The sequence below is a fragment of the Podarcis filfolensis genome, assembly GCF_964270895.1.
Source record: "Podarcis filfolensis genome assembly, chromosome: 10".
Classification (NCBI taxonomy): Eukaryota; Metazoa; Chordata; class Lepidosauria; order Squamata; family Lacertidae; genus Podarcis; species Podarcis filfolensis.
Window position 1 is genome coordinate 73099161 of NC_139612.1, and position 18621 is coordinate 73117781.

Consider the following 18621-nt stretch of genomic DNA (forward strand, 5'->3'; position numbering starts at 1 on the left):
CAGGCGCGGCGAAGGGGCGCGGTTAGAACGCCAGGCGCGGGGGAGGAGGGCGGGGCCCGGAAGAGAGCCGGGGGCGGGGCCTGCGCTTCAAGAGGAGGAGGAGGAGGAGGCGTCGCCGGGGGATGGCGTCACCGCGGCGCGGCTTCGAGGGCGTCACTGCCCCGCGACGGGCGGGAAAGACGAATTCGCGGAGCGTTGGGAGCGGCGCGCGAGGGAGCGGAGGGTGAGTCGGGGGAGAGAAGGGGGGTCGGGGGGGGTCTCCCGGTCTCCATGGCAACCGCGCAGGCAGGAACACCCCCTCGCAGGGCGGGAGGGGAGGGGGTCGGAGCTGAGGCCAATTGCACTCTGCACATGCTCAGGAGACGACGACGACGCCCACTTTCCCCCCCTTCATTTCCCGCCTTCGTTTATTTATTCGCGGGTCTCATTTGTTTTTTTAAAAAAGATATTTATTGGAGTTTTACAAAGATATGAATTTAAAAGATCATATGAAAAGAAAGAAATACAATAAAAGAAACATAGAAAAATACATAAAATAAGAAAAGGAAAATAAAAACAAATCCATTTTTGTAACCCTAACTCGTTATCTTATTTCCTTGGCCTCCTCTCACCTCCCCTTTTTGTATTCCCATTTAAATAATCAAGTCAGCAAATCCTTACCCTCTTTCGTTTATCTTAACTCTATATCTTAGCATATTATAACTCTATATTTTCATCCATTTATCAATTCATTTTTGCATATTCTTATTAACTTTGTTGCTAATGCCACTTATTTTCAGTCCAACATCATTTTAACATTCATTAATTTTACAGTATTTCTGAAGATAGTCTTTAAATTTCTTCCAGTCTTCTTCCACCAACTCTTCTCCCAGGTCTCGGATTCTGCCAGTCATTTCCGCCAGTTCCATATAGTCCATCACCTTCATCTGCCACTCTTCCAGGGTGGGTAGCTCTTGTGTCTTCCAATACTTTGCAATAAGTATTCTTGCTGCTGTTGTTGCATACATAAAGAAAGTTCTATCCTTCTCATTTGTTTATCATTTATTCCCTTCCTTTATTCATCGGTGTGTTTAATCTTTTTTATATCTATTAATTTATCTAACAATAATAATAATAATAAAATTTTATTTATATCCTGCCCTCCCCAGCCAAAGCCGGGCTCAGAGCGGCTAACAGTAAAAATAGCACAGTTTACATAACGTCACAGTCATTAAAATACATTCTAAAATCAATTTAGAATCAAATTAATTTGTACATTCATTCAGTGGTTGTTGTAGGAGGTGTTAAATTTTCACACCTCCCAGGGTTTAGGTTTGATGAAGCCCTCAGCTCCCGAAGGTAATGGGGCCCTTTATATGTCCAGCTGTCCTTTGTCAACAACAAATTGTCACCTTTTTGTGTGTGGAATATATGCTATATGGTCATTTATGGACCCAATAGGTATCTAAAGCCATTCGCACATCACAAAATACGTATTTTATCAAAGTAATTGCTGAACTGAAATACAATTAAGTATATTAATAGTGAAATAATTAAGCTCTAACTTAAAATGATTTTTAATTCATAACAAACTTGATAATGCAAACACATTGGCATTTGGCAATAACAAAAGTTCCTTTAGAAAAGGTTTCTTTAGCTTACATTTTGGAAATGTACATCCAGTGTTGTTTTTTCCCCTTTAATTTTTTTGGGGGCCTCCAAGAGAGTGGGGCCCTAAGCTATAGCTTGTTTAGCTTATACGTAAATCTGGTACTGACACCGCCCCTTCATCCTAGGATCATGGGGTGGTTCTCGGTATTAGGGGAAAAAACATAAATACTCCGTGTTTTCATTCCCTTTACTAATTCTTTTGATTGTTGTTTCCCTTCATGCATTCGGTCGTTCAGTCCACCAATCCACCAATGAATTATTCATTCGTTGAATTTGTGACCCGCTTTTATCTTGCCCAGGGCAACCTAAAGCAACACTCCCCCCAAGCCACCTAGATACATCATTAAAACCAAAAGGAAAGGACCCTCCCGACTCCAAAAGATTTGTTCCTTTAATTGATTGGTTGATTGATTCCCTTCATTTGGCGCCTCTGGTGCACATGCTCTTCAGATGAGCTCTTGGGACTTCCTAACTGCTCCCCTCCCAGCCCACCTTATTCCCGTGACTCTAATTGAAGCTCTACTTTTAATATACTGTGTTTCAATTGTGGCCACCTGCAGATAATTAACAATAACCATAATAACAGTCAAAACAAAACAAAAAAAATTTTTCCTTCCAGTAGCACCTTAAAGACCAACTAAGTTAGTTCTTGGTATGAGCTTTCGTGTGCATGCACACTTCTTCAGATACCGAAGAAGTATTATTTCCCCCCCATTTCACCTTCCCATCAAACCCTGCCTCCCTCCTCACCCGAGACTTCTCTCAGCTCCTCCCTCTGATTTCTCAACTCATATTGCTCTCTGCATACTTTAAAATTGTATACATCCTTATATTATCTATCTACTATGTTAACAATCAAGAAATTTGTGTATGTTTATTCAAAACCTGCCAAGGAGTCCAATTCATTTTGTTGTCTTTTTAAGTAATGTGTTCCCATTCTAGGACAGAAAGATTTTTTTAAACATTATTTCAGGTGTTTATGTAGCATGTTTACAAATCGCCTTGGGACACATGTAAAAGTTGATATGTAAATTGATGATAAATGGGTAAAGAGGGAGTCTTCGGCATGGGGTAGAAAACAAGACTGAAGCCAGGCTGCTTGGTTTTGCCAAGGTGTGGCGCCTGATGGTGGGTTTGAACCCTGGTCTTCCAGGAGGTCATAGTCCCTACACTCTAACCCAGAGCTTTGCAAAATGTGTGTTAGTGTGCAGGTATGTTGCTTAAACACTCCCTGCCACTCAAACTGAGTGGGGTTAATTCAAACTCTGGTTTACTAGTAAAACTGAATTTGTTATGAAATGGCGCATATCTAAAAAGCATGTCGCCAACGTGGGAAATTTGGAAAGCTCTGCTCTAACCACTGTACCACACTGGCTCCAGTTCTTAATGGGTGGGATTGTGCAAGTCGCTCTCTCCTTTATTTTGGTTATTTGTTATCTGAACAGCAGGCTAAAACGTTTAGTCTTTGAACAGCGGGCAGAGCCTGAACCTTCATGCCTAAAATGCATTAAACCCCTGGAGTGTGGTTCTGTGCTGGATGGGATTTGCTGCCATGGAGGACGTGGAGTCTCGTTTCGTGCACTTCCTCAAGCCGATAAGGGACCTCACTGCGAACTGGGCGGTGGATGTGGCAGCTCAGCTGGGAGAGTACCTGGAGGAGGTAAGTGCCTCCATTTGCTCCTGCCTTGGGGGAGACCATGTGGGCGGGGAGCTGCTTTGGCATGGGAATCTCATTCTACCCATGGTGTCTCTGCCTCTGCAGAGTGAAGTCTCCTATTTTTAATCTTTGCTGGAAACCGCCCAGAGTGGCTGGGGAAGCCCAGCCAAATGGGCAGGGTACAATTGATAAATTATTATTATTATTATTATTATTATTATTATTATTATTATTATTGCTGCGGGTAGGGCTTTAAAGGAGGAGTAGAGCCTGTCTTCCGTGTCCAGGGCAGTTGTCTACCAGCTCCGTCTGGTACGCAGGATGAGACCCTACCTGTCCGCAGACTGTCTCGCCAGAGTGGTGCATGCTCTGGTTATCTCCCGCTTGGACTACTGCAATGTGCTCTACGTGGGGCTACCTTTGAAGGTGACCCAGAAACTGCAATTAATCCAGAATGTGGCAGCTAGACTGGGGACTGGGAGTGGCCACCGAGACCACATAACACCGGTCCTGAAAGACCTACATTGGCTCCCAGTACGTTTCCGAGCACAATTCAAAGTGTTGGTGCTGACCTTTAAAGCCCTAAACGGCCTCGGTCCAGTATACCTGAAGGAGCGTCTCCAGCCCCATCGTTCTACCAGACACTGAGGTCCAGCACCGAGGGCCTTCTGGCAGTTCCCTCACTGCGAGAAGCAAAGTTTCAGGGAAGCAAGCTATGGGAGATGCAACATGTCTCCATTTGTTCCCTGTTAAATTGGGATATAAGCAGTACCCTTAGTAGCTTTTCGATGGTGATATGATTGAAGAACAAAATCAAACAAAGTTCTTGCTGTCTGTTAGAATTAGTCTGCCGAAACAGAGTCTATTATTCCTGTATTCTCTTGTCACCTTTGGTATTTATTTATTTTTTTAATCCTTCAGCTGGCGCAGATCTGCATTTCATTTGATAATGGCAGAACCACCATGAACTTTACAGAAGCAGCAATGCTCATCCAAGGTTCTGCCTGCATCTACAGTAAGAAGGTGAGGTGGCTATCAAGAATGGTCAAACTAGATGGACCATGGAACTGCAACAAAATTGTTTGGCTTAGCAAACCTCCATTCTTGCCTCTAAACCTGTTGCCTTTTTTCTCTTTTTTCAGGTGGAATCTCTCTACTCGCTGGTCTTCCAGGCACTTGATTTCATTTCCAATAAGAAGTTAGTTGAACTTTTTTTGAGGGAAGGGAAGATTTTCACTTCCGGAGTTGGCTAGAGTACTTCATATTTCTGTCCTGGAATCCCTCACCTTCCTCTGCCCATTGTGCTGCCTTTTCTTCTCTGACTTAGTTAGTAAAACCTCTGTTGTTGAACATAATCCGTTCCAGAAGCCTGTTCGGCTTCCAAAACGTTTGACAACTGAGGCGCAGCTTCCGATTGGTTGCAGGAGCTTCCCGCACTCATGCAGAAGCTGCGTCAGACATTTGGCTTCCGAAAAACATTCGAAAACCGGAGCATTTACTTCCAGGTTTTTGATGTTCAGGAGCCAAAACTTTCCAAAACGGAGGTGTTCGCGATCCGAGGCTTGATTGTATTGCCAAGATAGCTTTGTCTCTCTCCATTTTTTTTTTACTTTAGACAATTTTTTTAAGTTGTCAGGTGTACTTTTTTCTAATATTGGCAGCAAAAAATTGGTTAGTGGAGCTGAATAGCTTCCTTTTCTGGAAGTTTTCTGGCATTGAGAGAGCTCTAAGTTTATGTCCTCATATTGTGAAGGAGCAATTTTGTTTCGCTGCTTCCACATGGTTGCTTCATTTGTCTTAAGTTGGCATGTCTTTCGCCTGCTCGTTTCCTGCTGCCTCGTGTTATGACCGTGGGGCTAGGTGTTTCCACCATTCCTCTCTGTGTGTTTTATTATAAGAACAATTCCAGAAACACAGCTCCCCTGACGTGCTAGCTTCCTTGCTTGCAAGGAGAGGTGCTGTTGTTTTGACATAAAACCACATTTGTCTATGTACTTCGAAACCCACCCATCCCACCATTTGTAGATAGAAATGATCATTGCAAAGAATTTTACACTGGCTTATTTTTCTGACTGCATCCAACCAGTCATTACTATAGCAGTAAGTAGGCAGAAAGTTCTGCGGTACCAAAGACTTGGGACCGCAATACCTCAAGGGCCGCCTCTTCCCATATGAATCTTCCCGGTCCCTGAGATCATCTTCTGAGGCCCTCCTTCGTGTGCCTCCTGCTTGAGAGGTCCGGATGGTGGCAACACAAGAACAGGGCCTTTTCTGCAGTGGCTCCACATCTGTGGAATGCTCTCCCCAGGGAAGTTTGCCTTGCGTCTTCATTATACACCTTGAGGTGCCAGGCAAAAAGGGCCCTTTGGTGGATCTTGTTGACATTCAACACCCTTTTAGAATGTGGCTGGGGGGGTTATTGGGTTACTGCTTTTGGTTTGATTTTATATGTTGTGGTCTTGTTGTAAACCACCCTGAGACCTCTGGGTAGAGGGCGGTGTATAAGTTGAATAAGTAATAATAATAATTAATTTTAAAAAAGTTGAAAGGCTGAGTCACAGCCATTTTTAAAGTGGGAAAATTTCCCATTAAACGGTGCCCCTCCAACCATTTTCTCCATGGCTCACAACCTTATTACACGGAGCGGGTTCAGGAAATTGCTTCTCCGTGTGAAAAAGCGGAAGGTTGTTTTCAGATCACCCAGGATCCTGTCCCTGTTGCCCTGATGAGCTTTGTTGTTGGTCATGTTTGGCTGGCATGGTCCTGAGGTCTCCCAGGGGTGGTGTTTGTCATGGTGTCATTGTATCTGGCATCCCGCTGACAATCCTATAGCCTGACTCTGCCCTATAGCCAATGAACCTTGACTGTAGTATTGCCTGGTAACCTGGATTCTGAAATTGCACTCTTCGGGGGGCTTTCATTTGCTTGAAAAAGAGAGGGATTCAAATTTTAAAAACAACAATTTGCTCTGATTTTCCTTTTCCCGTGACTCTTTCCACTCCCACCGATTAGGCGTGAGAAGCAGGCTGCATCAGTAGGAGAGGATGGAGTTGACAGAGATGTCAGCAATGGACCAGCAGCAGAAGAGGAAAAGGTGAGGTCCATTGTCATCGTGCAAGAGAATGTGTCCATGTTCTCTCTCGCTCTGCAGGCAAAGCTGTTCTCTTGACGGGGCCAAAGGCAGCAACAGAAACTGGCTGCAGATGGATTCTGTCTGAGCAGCCCCAAAGCAGCTCTTGCCTGTGGCCGTTCTGCTTCATCCATCTGTAGAGCAGCCTTTGCCAACCTGGCAGCCTTCAGATGCTGGGCTACAGCCTCCCATCAGCTGAGGGGATGTCCTAGTTTAACTGGGGGGCACCAGCTTGGCAAAAGCTTTAATTTTTGCTCTTGGTGATGACTGCAGGCTTCTTCTAGTTGCAGAAACGTACAGGAAAATGCTGCCAGCAATCTCTTTGTATAAGTTCCAGAGGGGTGGCTGGGCTTGCCAGCTCTAGCAGAAGCAACATCGGAGTCCTGCAGCTCCTTCAAACCTCATAGAATCATAGAATTGTAGATTCGGTTTCGGTCCAGTAGACCTGAAGGAGCGTCTCCACTCCCATCGTTCAGCCCAGACACTGAGGTCCAGCGCCGAGGGCCTTCTGGCAGTTCCCTCCCTGTGAGAAGTGAGGTTACATGGAACCAGACAGAGGGCCTTCTCGGTAGTGGTGCCTGCCCTGTGGGACGCCCTCCCACCAGATGTCAACGAAATGAACAACTATCTTACTTTAGAAGACATCTGAAGGCATCCCTGTTTAGGGAAGTTTTTAATGACTGATGTTTTAATGTATTTTTAATTTTTCTTTGGAAGCCGCCCAGAGGGGCTGGGGAAACCCAGCCAGATGGGTGGGGTAGAAATAAATTATTATTATTATTATTATTATTATTATTATTATTATTATTATTTATTATCTTTTAGAATTGGAAGGGACCACAAGGATCATGTAGTCCAACCCCCTGCAATGCAGGATTCTTGACCTTGAGATTGAGTTTCAAGCACTGCTGACCTAATGAATGCTTTATGGCATAAAGCAGCTTAGGGCCCTCATTTACGGAACCGCCTCTCCTGGTATGCCCCGCAGAGGATCATGAACAACCATAGTTTAGAGGTCCTGGGCCCTAAGGAAGTCAGACTATCCTCCACCAGGGCCAGGGTCTTCTCAGTGATGGCTCCGACCTGGTGGAATGCTCTGTCCCATGAGACCAGGGCCCTGCAGGATTTAACCTCCTTCCGTCGGGCCTGTAAGACAGAGCTATTCCGCCTGGCCTTTGATCTGAATTCAGCCTGATCTTTTATTTCCCTTCTCTTCCCTCCCCCTCCCCCTCCCCTTTTATGAAGATCACCTTCTCTGAGACCCCACAGCTAATTCTCCCCTGGCCTCCCCAATTCAGTCAGCTAGCCCTGGTGGTTATCTAATGCTTATTTCCCCTAAACTGATTTCTGAATTTTGAATTTTACTGTTATTCATGTTTTTATACTGTATTTTATGCTGCTTTTACAATTAAGTGTTTTAAATTAATTGTTAGCTTCCCTGAGCCCAGTTTTTGAACTGGGAAGGGCAGGGTATAAATAATTATTATTATTATTATTATTATTATTATTAGGTTATATGGATGCAAGTCTACTTTGTCAGGTGCATATATCCTTTTATGTTGCCTAAATACACTTAATGTCACTTCAAAATTGTAACCTGCCTTGAGGGACTAGGGATGGGGCAGGCTAGATTTTTATCTTTATTTTTAAATGGCAGCCATGGCTCCTCCCATTAAAAGCAATTTAGTATGTAGGTTTGGGCAGGCTCCCTTTTCTTCTTCTGCCCTCCCACTCCTTGCTTGCCTAGGCAATGTGCGCCATTGATGGAGTTTTTCTGTTTCTCTGTAGTTCCTCTCTTTGGACGACATCCGCGATACCAGCAGAGCAAGCAATGACATGAGGGAAAACCAGAGACATAGTGTGAGTAGCCTCTACTGTTCCCATTTTTGATGTCTGAAGATGAATGGAATGGGAGGGGTCAGGAATTCAAGGGGGGGGGTATGTTGAGCTTCATACAAGTTTGACACCCCCCCTGCCCCGCTGCTGAAATTGTGAATTCGGCCACAAGTAGCTCGGTGTGTGTCATAACACATCTAAGTTTAACATGGGGAACTGTGGTTTGGGTATTGGAAGATGTAATGATTAATTAAGAGAGGGAGAGGCTGAAAACAGCTCCATCTATCTCAACATCCCCTCTTAAAGCCAGCTTTGAGAAAAAAATCTTAAAGCTATTTACCACACATTCAAACATCAAATAAAACAATCTAGAACAAAGCATTACTGAAGAAAGTCAGATGTAAAGTAGATATCCAAAGCAAAGTAATTAACAGGAAATTAATATTATCTTAAAAGGTTTCAAAGTAAAGCGTTGCAAAGAAGGTCAACTACAGAATGCACCTTGAGCACAGCAAAGTTCAAGAAATAATTGCCTTGAATTCATTTCAAAAGAAAACATTACTAAAAAATGTCAAATACTAAGTGCACATTTCAAATGGCATAATTAACAAGAGAATAAAATATTATAAGCATAGAGCATAACTGCTGCTTTTGCTGCCAGTTCTGCCAATGGTGGTTCACGGCCAGGGGCAGCTGTGGAAGCTCAGATTCGATGACCTGGGTCTTCTCCAAGAGGCAGCCAAGATGGTCTCTGGCCTCTTCAGCAGCATTGACTTTTTGTAGCTGGAGTCAGTCCGGGCCCCACCCTCCCAGGCCAGATGGGAGGAAGCCTGCAGGGCAGGGAGCAGATCTTCCAGGGCTCCCAGCCAAGGTGATGAAACTGAAGCAATGGGAAGCTGGCTCATACTGAGTCAGGCCTTTGGTGCATTTAAGAGAGTTTTTGTCTACGCTGACAGATAGTGGTCCTCCAGGGTTCAGACCAGGAACATTCCCGGCCTTGCTTGGAGATGCTGTAGATCGCTTGGAGGACCTGTTGCATGCAAGGCATGGCCTACAGCCTTCCCTCCCAAGTCCCTTGCTCACAGATGTTTGTGGCCATTGAAATATCACATTGCTGTGAGTTCCATACTGAGAACTGTTGCTTCGTGGTTGGCACAAGACGTCAGGTCAGCCGCTCTTGGAAACAGCATTCTTCCTACGTTCTTGTGCTTTCGACCTTCCGAGTCCAGCTCTGTCGTCTTTCTGTCACACTCCTGTTCCCCTAAGCCAGAAGGCCCTGCTTGTTTATGCCTCCTTTAATCAGCAAGCGGACCCATCCAATTTCCGCTTTCCTGGAAGCTCAACAACAGCACTGCGTGTGCTTCCCCCACCCTCCACTGTTCAAGATGCATGAGAAGGGCTGTGGCTCAATAGCAGAACATCTCTTTTATGTGGATTAAGGGTAAAGATATAACTTAGGGATAGAGAGTTTTATACTTTCCTTTCTTCATTTCATTCCTTTTCTTTTTTATGCTCTTCCATTTCTATCTTCTCACTCTATTTTGCTTTTATTGTACTCTATGTTGAAAACTTTTAATGGAAAGGGTTATTTAAAAAAAACAGCAGAGCATCTATTTTGCTAGTAGGGCGGGGTAAGACTGAAGCTCTGTGCAGTGGTGCTGTGGTTCTCAATCCGTTCCAGAAGTCCATTCCAAAACCAAAGCATTCCAAAACCAAGATACACTTTCCCATAGAAAGTAATGCAAAACAGATTAATCCGTTCCAGATTTTTAAAAATGACCCCTAAAACAGAAATTTAACATGAATTTTACTAACGAGACCATTGATCCATAAAATGAAAGCAATAACCAATGTTCTGTACTATAAAATAAATAAAGACAGTATTCTAGATGATAAAAATTAAAATTATTTTTTTCTTACCTGCACTGATGATGATGGTTGTTTGGATGGGGGGCTTTTATCCATTTCTGCAGTCACACAATCTATCAATCAGTAGCTGAACTGGGCTCCACGCAGTCACAAAAATAAATTAACCGAAAAAGCCTCAAAAACAAAAATGCAAAATAAATAGCAAAAACAGAAGCGCCAAACTTAATCTGTTCCGGAACTCCGTTTGACTTCCGAAATGTTCAAAAACCAAGGCTCAGCTTCTGATTGGTGCAGGTGCCCCGGAAACAATAGCCAACAGCCGCATCGGACGTTGGGCTTCCGAAAAGCGTTCGAAAACCGGAACACTTACTTCTGTGTTTTCGCCGTTTGAGTACTAAGCCGTTTGAGAACCAAGGTACCACTGTATTGCTGCTTCCAGCCAGTGTGAGCAAAACTGCACTAGATGGGCCCCAATGATCTAGCACAACGCAAGGCTGCTTCCTGTCTTCCTGTGATCCCTTTACCACAACTCCCAGCTAGAAAAACAGGGCACCACCAGCAGCTGAAGAGGAGCACTCAGCTGAAGGGAAGCTCAACAGCTCTCTAGCCTGAGATGGCCGAGTCTCCAGGAGGCCATAGGTGCTCAGCACCCCTCCTGCCCCAGAGGACGACCCCCACCGCCCCTCTCCCTAGACACGTTGGAACTCGCTTCCTTATCTTTCCAGGCGAACGGCATTGTCCCCTTGACTCCAATGGCCCTGGTTCCACCAGATGACGCAGAAAAGACGGACAATCCCCTCTTCAGGTAAGGATTCCCTGCCCCAACCTTTAATTTTCCTAGTCAGAGGGGATTATCAATGCGCTCTGGGGGAGGCGTGCCTTCTCATGCTGCCAGCTCTCTAGCGCTTGTCAGGAGTTCAGCCTACACACGAGTAGGATCCTGGTAGAGACACCTGTCCGACTGGCATGTTCCCTCCCTCCTGGTCAATCGTTCGGGAGCTTCACAATCTTTCTTCAGCCCAAACATCACCGATGCCAGCAGACATCGGCACACTTAGGGATCCACAGAGTTTGTGCAAGTTGCCTAACAGACCTCAGCAACTCAGCATTTTGGCTAATCTACTTTATTTACATATAAACAGACACGGAGCACTGCAACATGGCTCCCTCTCTCTCTAGCATCAGACAGCAAAGAGAAAGAACAAAGGACAATAGTCCCACTTCATGGAACACAGTAACACAAACATCCTGTCTCTGTCACTTCCCACTCTGTGGAGTCAAAACATACACCGTCATGTGAAAGACAACAATCCCATGACTGCAAACGTGGAGCAGGAATTCTAACAGGGCTGGCCTACAGACTGAAGGGGTCACTGTGTTTCCTTGCAGCCAGAAGGGGGAGAAGTTGGCGAGCCGGAAGGATTTTCACATGAACATCTGCACTCCTCAAATCACCGGCAGGCTGGAGCTGGTGGGGCTCTCGCCGATACAGGACAGGAACTGGGACCGGGGGATCGGCTCTATAGGTAGGGGCCGGCGCACGGCACTTCTCTCTCCCCTCTGGTTCCCTTGGAGGGGGGATGTTAAGAGCGTAAGAAGGGGCCACATGCTTTGGTGCCGTTAGGGGGATGTTGCTGCCATTCTCTAGGGTGGCCCTCTCCTTCCCCTATAGGTGCGCAGGGCCTTCTTCCAGCCGGCTCCACGCCCATGGACGTCTGCGGGTTCCGGACGCCTGTCGCTGCGCTGAACTTCTCCGAAGAAAGCGGTGAGTTGCGCCTGGCAAGACAAATGTCAAAAGATTTTGAATAAATGGACAAGTTATAGGAATTAGATAGCACGGGGGGAAGCCAACCCAAGCATCCAAATTAGAATGAATAATCTGTGCACATGGTTAAAGATTTGAAGAGAGAAGAATATTTGGGGGGGGGTCCAAAGGGGAGGGAGGAAGGGGGGGTGAAATTAGGATAAATGAGTAGGGACAAAAGTATATACTGTTAGGCATAACTAATAGGAGGATGATTCTGATGCATGTTATTGTTAGATTTTCGACTGAATTATTTTTTTGTAAGTTATCCGACGTCCCTGGATGAAAGTGTAATTATAAAGGGGGGGGGAGAGTTGCGCCTGGCTTTCTGCAGGCAACTGAGGGCATCTGAAAAATAAGAGCCCGTATTGAGATGCTTAAGAAGAGGTTCCTAGACTGGAACTATTCCTCCCAGAAACCCCAAAGAAAAGGGTGCATGCTCCAAGCGAGAGTCGTTCATTGAAATACAAATTCTCAAAGGGACAGCCTCAGAAATGAGGAGGAGTCTGCAGGGTTCCGCATCCAAAGCCATGTTTTTTGTACACTTCCAGATTACAGACGCCATTTCCTTTCCCCAATCAAAGAATCACAGCAGTCTTATTAGTTGCAACCCAAAGTCATCATCCTGAACCAATCTAAACCATTTGGCTCTTCAGATCAGCCCTCATCATAATATCATGTGATTACGTATAACCATTTTCTGCTGTCTTTCCTTATTAAGACTTTGGCTGATTTTCCTGTTCGTTAAGTCTTCCAGTGTCCCCTTTCATCTGTCTACAAAACAATTGAAGATTGATTGCAGTTGCCATGCCTAGCTGATTCTCTTTTCATGCATATACAACGGCCACGATGGATTCTAACAGTTTACTCTTTCATAGGTACCATGTACAGTACCTAAAAGCATCTAGTTCTGTACTGTATAAGACAGGTACAGCCTTTTCAGTTTAGCTAGGAAATAGACTCAAAACGGAACAATCAAAATGCAGTTTTATGAAATTATTATTTTCTCCAGCACCTGCTGGGTCAGACCAATGACCTCGTTCAGCATCCTGTTCACAGTGGCAAACCAGGGGCCCCCAAGGGAAACCAGAAAGCAGACCTTGACAGATTAGAGAACTGGGCCAAAACAAACAAGATGAATTTTAACAGGGAGAAATGTAAAGTATTGCACTTGGGCAAAAAAAATGAGAGGCACAAATACAAGATGGGTGACACCTGGCTTGAGAGCAGTACATGTGAAAAGGATCTAGGAGTCTTGGTTGACCACTTGACATGAGCCAACAGTGTGACGTGGCAGCTCAAAAAGCCAATGCAATTCTGGGCTGCATCAATAGGAGTATAGCATCTAGATCAAGGGAAGTAATAGTGCCACTGTATTCTGCTCTGGTCAGACCTCACCTGGAGTACTGTGTCCAGTTCTGGGCACCACAGTTCAAGAAGGACACTGACAAACTGGAACGTGTCCAGAGGAGGGCAACCAAAATGGTCAAAGGCCTGGAAACAATGCCTTATGAGGAACGGCTAAGGGAGCTGGGCATGTTTAGCCTGGAGAAGAGGAGGTTAAGGGGTGATATGATAGCCATGTTCAAATATATAAAAGGATGTCACATAGAGGAGGGAGAAAGGTTGTTTTCTGCTGCTCCAGAGAAGCGGACACGGAGCAATGGATCCAAACTACAAGAAAGAAGGTTCCACCTAAACATTAGGAAGAACTTCCTGACAGTAAGAGCTGTTTGACAGTGGAATTTGCTGCCAAGAAGTGTGGTGGAGTCTCCTTCTTTGGAGGTCTTTAAGCAGAGGCTTGACAACCATATGTCAGGAGTGCTCTGATGGTGTTTCCTGCTTGGCAGGGGGTTGGACTCGATGGCCCTTGTGGTCTCTTCCAACTCTATGATTCTATGATTCTAGAGTCCTCTCCCCTCCTGTGCCTCTGGTTGTGAGGGCAGAGCATAGCCATAAATGGCTAATAATAATAATAATAATAATAATAATAATAATAAATTTTTATACCCCGCCCTTCCCGGTTCAATAAACCGGGCTCAAGGTGGCTAACAACAAATTTAAAACACTGAATTGATGCAGCAAAAAACAGCATAAAATACAGTATAAAACGTGAATAACAATAAATTCAGAATTCAAAAATCAATTTAGGGGGAAAATCCATCCAATAAACATTAGATGATCACCAGGGCTACCTGGCTAAATTAGTCCTATTTGGGCCAGCGAGGAGACCAGGGGAGAATTAGCTGTGGGGTCTCAGAGCACGTAATCTTCATAAAAAGCGGAGGGAAGGAAGGGGAATAAAAGATCAGGCTAAGTTCAAGCTGAAAGCCAGGCGGAATAGCTCTGTCTTACAGGCCCTGAGGAAGGAGGTTAAATCCTGCAGGGCCCTGGTCTCCTGGTACAGAGCATTCCACCAGGTCGGAGCCATCACTGAGAAGGCCCTGGCCCTCGTGGAGGATAGTGTGACTTCCTTAGGGACCTCTAAACTATTATTATTCATGGACCTTAAGGTCCTCTGTGGGGCAGACCAGGAGAGGCAGTCCTGTAGATACGAGGGCCCTATGCCACCCATAGCCCTCTCCTCCTCCAATAATTGATCCAATCCATTTTTGAAGCCCTCCAGGTTGTTGGCCATCATGGGGGAGGGAGTTCCACCGTTTAACTTCCTTTCCCAAGGAAAGCAGGGAGCTTGGCGGCGAGAGCGCAGCCCATTCCACGGCCGCTGCTGTTTTGCCGGGCCGGAAGATCACCTCCCTCCTCTTCTGTTCTCCCTGAAGCAGGTGCAGCAGCGCCCATCTGTGACGATAACAACGACTGCGACAACTTCCTGCCAGCGCTTCCCGAAGATGTCCTGGATGGCTCGCCAGCTCGGGAGGAGGAGGTCCATGTTGAGCATCAGATGGTATTTGGGAGGACGAGGGGAGGAGGAGAGCGGGAGGCTGCCTAGGCGTGGAGACAAACCCTTAACGGTCTTGTTCCTCTGCCTTCTAGAGCATCCCTCAGAGGAAAGGCTACATGCTGCGGGAGAGAGGCCCTGCCCCGGATGCCTGCGTCAAGGTCAGGGGAACGAAATGCCCCAGCCTTGCATCATGAGAGCCACTGTGGGGTTGTGGCTACAGCGTTCGCCTACGGCCTGGGAGACCACAGTTCTAGTCCCCGTGTGGGTGACCTTGGGCCAGTCGCTGACTCTCAGGCCAGCCTACCTCACAGGGTTGTCGTGAGGATAAAATGGGGAGAACCCTGTCTGCTGCCTTGAGCTCCTTAGAGACACAGTGGGGGTGGAAATGCAATGATATAAGCAAACAAACTTGGGCAGAGGGCTGTCTTTGCGCAAACCCCTCAGCAATAATAATAATAATAATAATATAATAATAATAATTTATTATTTATACCCCACCCATCTGGCTGGGCTTGGTGGCTTCCAACAAAATATTAAAACACAGTAATGCATCAAACATTAAAAACTTCCCTTAACAGGGCGCCTTCAGATGTCTTTTTAGCTGGGTTATCTCGTACGTTGAAAATTTGTCCAATGTCCTGCATGTGCCAGAGGAAATTGGAACGTGGGCTTAGCCACAATTGTTTTGCACCTGCCGGCACAAACATTACAAGGGCTACGACGCCACTTTTGACAGCAATTGGCACTCCCCCACTCAAACAATCCTGGGAATTGCAGTGTGTTGAGGGTCCTGAAAGTCATTAGGAAATCCCTCCCTATTCCCCCTCTCACTGCTACAGTTCCCAGACTGGTTCATCATTCGATCCGTCCTTCTTCACAGGGAACTCTGGGGGATTATAGCTGTGGGAGGGGAAGAAGAGGGGAAGAACAAACTACGGTTCCCAGAATCTTTATTATATATTATTTTGGAGGGGGATCCCTGATGTTTCAAATTGGTATGATAGAGCTTTAACTTGGGGAGCTTACTGCTGCTAGATGTTTTGACGGCCCGGAGGCTTCGATGGGGTGAACGGAACACTGAACAGATTCATGCAGGAGGAGGAGGGGTCTGTCAGTAGCTATGAGCTATGGCAGCTAAGTGGAGCCTCCGGGCGCAGTGGAAGTATACCCCTGAATACCTGATGCTGGGGACAAGCGATGAGGCACTGCATATGTGGGTACTAGATAAGATGGGCCATTGGTCTGCTCCAGAGTTGGCTTTTCTTATCATCTCTCCTTTGTGTGTGTGTGCAGTGAGACAGTCTGAATCTCGTTCCAACTTCTTGTCCTACATTACAAGGCCAGGCTGCAGCCTTATAAACAAATGCCGCTGCTGAGCCCTGGCCGAGACCCACAACACCTACTACTACTACTACTACTAATAATAATTAGTTACACCTCGCTCTTCCCGGCCAGAGCCAGGCTCAGGGCGGCTAACACCAATAAAATCACAGTAAAAACATAGGGGGGAAAGAGAAGGGGAGGGGGACCCAATTTAAAATACGGGTTAAAATGCAATTTAAAATGAAGCCTCATTTTAAAGTAGCCGATAAATCAAGACCATAAGGGGAGGGAAACATAATTGTCAGACTGAGTCCAAACCAAAGGCCAGGCGGAACAGCTCTGTCTTGCAGGCCCTGCGGAAAGATGTCAAGTCCCACAGGGCCCTGGTCTCTTGGGACAGAGCGTTCCACCACGTCGGGGCCAGTACTGAAAAGGCCCTGGCCCTAGTTGAGACCAATCTAACCACCTTGTGACTTGGGACCTCCAAAGTGTTGTCATTTGTGGACCATAAGGTCCTCCGTGGGACATACCAGGAGAGGCGGTCCCATAGGTACGAGGGTCCTAGGCCGCCTAGGGCTTTAAAGGTCAAAACCAGCACCTTAAACCTGACTCTGTACTTCACTGGGAGCCAGTGCAGTTGGTAAAGCACTGGATGAATGTGATCCCGTGGCAAGGACCCTGTAAGGAGCCTCGCAGCGACATTCTGCACCCGCTGGAGTTTCTGTGCCTCTGTTTCTCTTCCAGGAGATGCTGGACCCCTGGCGCAGCCTGGACCCCTTCAGCTCCTCCGATGATAAACCCCTGAGGAAAGGTATCTGGAGAGAGAGAGGGAGGGTGGGTGGGTGGGTGGGTTGGCTGGCTGCAGGGTGGATTTGATTTAAATCACGATTTAAGTCACTAGTCAGTAAGACTTGATTTGAATCATTTATTTTACATAAAGTCTCGTTCTTGCTGGTATCATCTTAATACTGACAACCAGATGAAGGTTTCATTTTTGGAATAATAAATTTTCAGAGTAGTTTTTACAGTTATATCAAAAATTACTGATTTGGTTATACTACTAGAAACGCATGGACAGATAATTATGAAATTATTGTTTATATTTGGACAACTTTTCTGCTGCAGTTTATTGGAAGGAGAAAAATAATCATTTCCTTAATAACAATTTAAACAAGCATCCATGTTTGTTAGCTGATGTGGTTAAAGAATTTTTTAAATAAAACTTAGGCTGAGTTTTAGCACACATGAAAAACTTAAAACAAATCCTTATTTCCTGATTATAGCCTTTGGACTATAATGTAACTTAAACAGAAAACTATCTTTAGGAAGATTTTTCTTCCAAAAGCATTTTATTTTAAAAATCCAAGTTAAATAAAAAATTACAAATTTATATATTTATTTATTTATTTTAAAATCATTGATTTTTATCCACCCTGCCTGGCTGGCTGCTGCAGAACCCTCCCTGGTAACCCACCTCCCGAAAAACCATCAGTTAGACCCAAATGGGCTGTGAGGAGAGATTTGTCCCCTGAGGTTTCCTTAAGAAAACTTATTCCATAGAATCATCGAGATGGGAGGAACCCCAGGGGTCTTCTAGTCTGACCCCCTACAATGCAGGAGTCGCAACTCAAGAATCCCTGACAGAGGGCCATCTAACTGCTGCTTAAAAACCTTCAATGAAGGAGAGTCCACCGTTTGTGGCAGGAAGTGTTAGAAACTGAGATATACAGTGGCACCTTGGAAGTTGAACGGAATCCGTTTTGGAAGTCTGTTCGACTTCCAAAACGTTCGGGAACCAAGGCATGGCTTCCGATTGGCTGCAGGAAGCTACTGCAGCTAATTGGAGGCCGCGGAAGTTGCGTCGGACGTTCGAAAACCAGAACAATCACTTCCGGTTTTCGATTGTTCGGGAGCCAAAACATTCGACTCCTCTAAGGCGTTTGCAAACCACGGTATGACTGCATGCTCCAAATGGCTCCTTAAAGCAGGGTTACCGTCGCCAAAACAGAATGCTTCGTTGCCATTTGAGGGCCAGACAGCTCGAAAGTCGGTTTTTCAACACGACTTTGGTTCCTGAAATTCGTTCTGATTGTGCAGATATAACGGATAGCATTTGAGAGGATGTGGTATTACTGTGTGTGAAAAGGTCCAGATCCAAGGATCCCCAGGCATACACTTCCAGATGGTGGAGACATCAGGCACCGTCCTGGCCCCCGGGCATCTTCACTTGGTCCCAAAGGCCAACAGCTGGGTGCAAAATGTGCCTGGCAAATTTTGAACGCTGGTGGCACATGACAGCCTTTGGCCTTTATCTTGGTCCCCTTGTGGGACGCAACGGATACTGGAAAGGGAGGGGAAACCAGGAAGGTGTTAGAACAGGCTTCCTCAACCTCGGCCCTCCAGATGTTTTGAGACTACAATTCCCATCATCCCTGACCGCTGGTCCTGCT

The 18621-nt window shown here is 45.7% G+C and overlaps 1 protein-coding gene across 5 annotated transcripts in view; it reads left to right on the forward strand.

Moving 5' to 3' along the window:
• Positions 1-112: 112 nt before the first annotated feature.
• NCAPH2 (non-SMC condensin II complex subunit H2) overlaps positions 113-18621 on the forward strand; it is a 32963-nt gene continuing 14454 nt past the window's right edge. Inside the window, exons 1-12 of one of the 5 annotated variants that reach the window (XM_083572822.1) lie at positions 113-227; positions 3113-3310; positions 4229-4330; positions 4450-4505; positions 6320-6401; positions 8226-8297; positions 10868-10947; positions 11532-11668; positions 11815-11907; positions 14727-14851; positions 14941-15006; positions 16916-16982. In XM_083572822.1, coding sequence (XP_083428948.1) covers positions 3188-3310; positions 4229-4330; positions 4450-4505; positions 6320-6401; positions 8226-8297; positions 10868-10947; positions 11532-11668; positions 11815-11907; positions 14727-14851; positions 14941-15006; positions 16916-16982 — 1003 coding nt within the window. In that variant the 5' untranslated portion in view covers positions 113-227; positions 3113-3187. Of the gene's footprint in view, positions 228-263; positions 458-3112; positions 3311-4228; positions 4331-4449; positions 4506-6319; positions 6402-8225; positions 8298-10867; positions 10948-11531; positions 11669-11814; positions 11908-14726; positions 14852-14940; positions 15007-16915; positions 16983-18621 lie in introns of those variants that run through there. The other 4 variants (XM_083572824.1, XM_083572823.1, XM_083572826.1 and 1 more) reach the window with 4 other exon arrangements.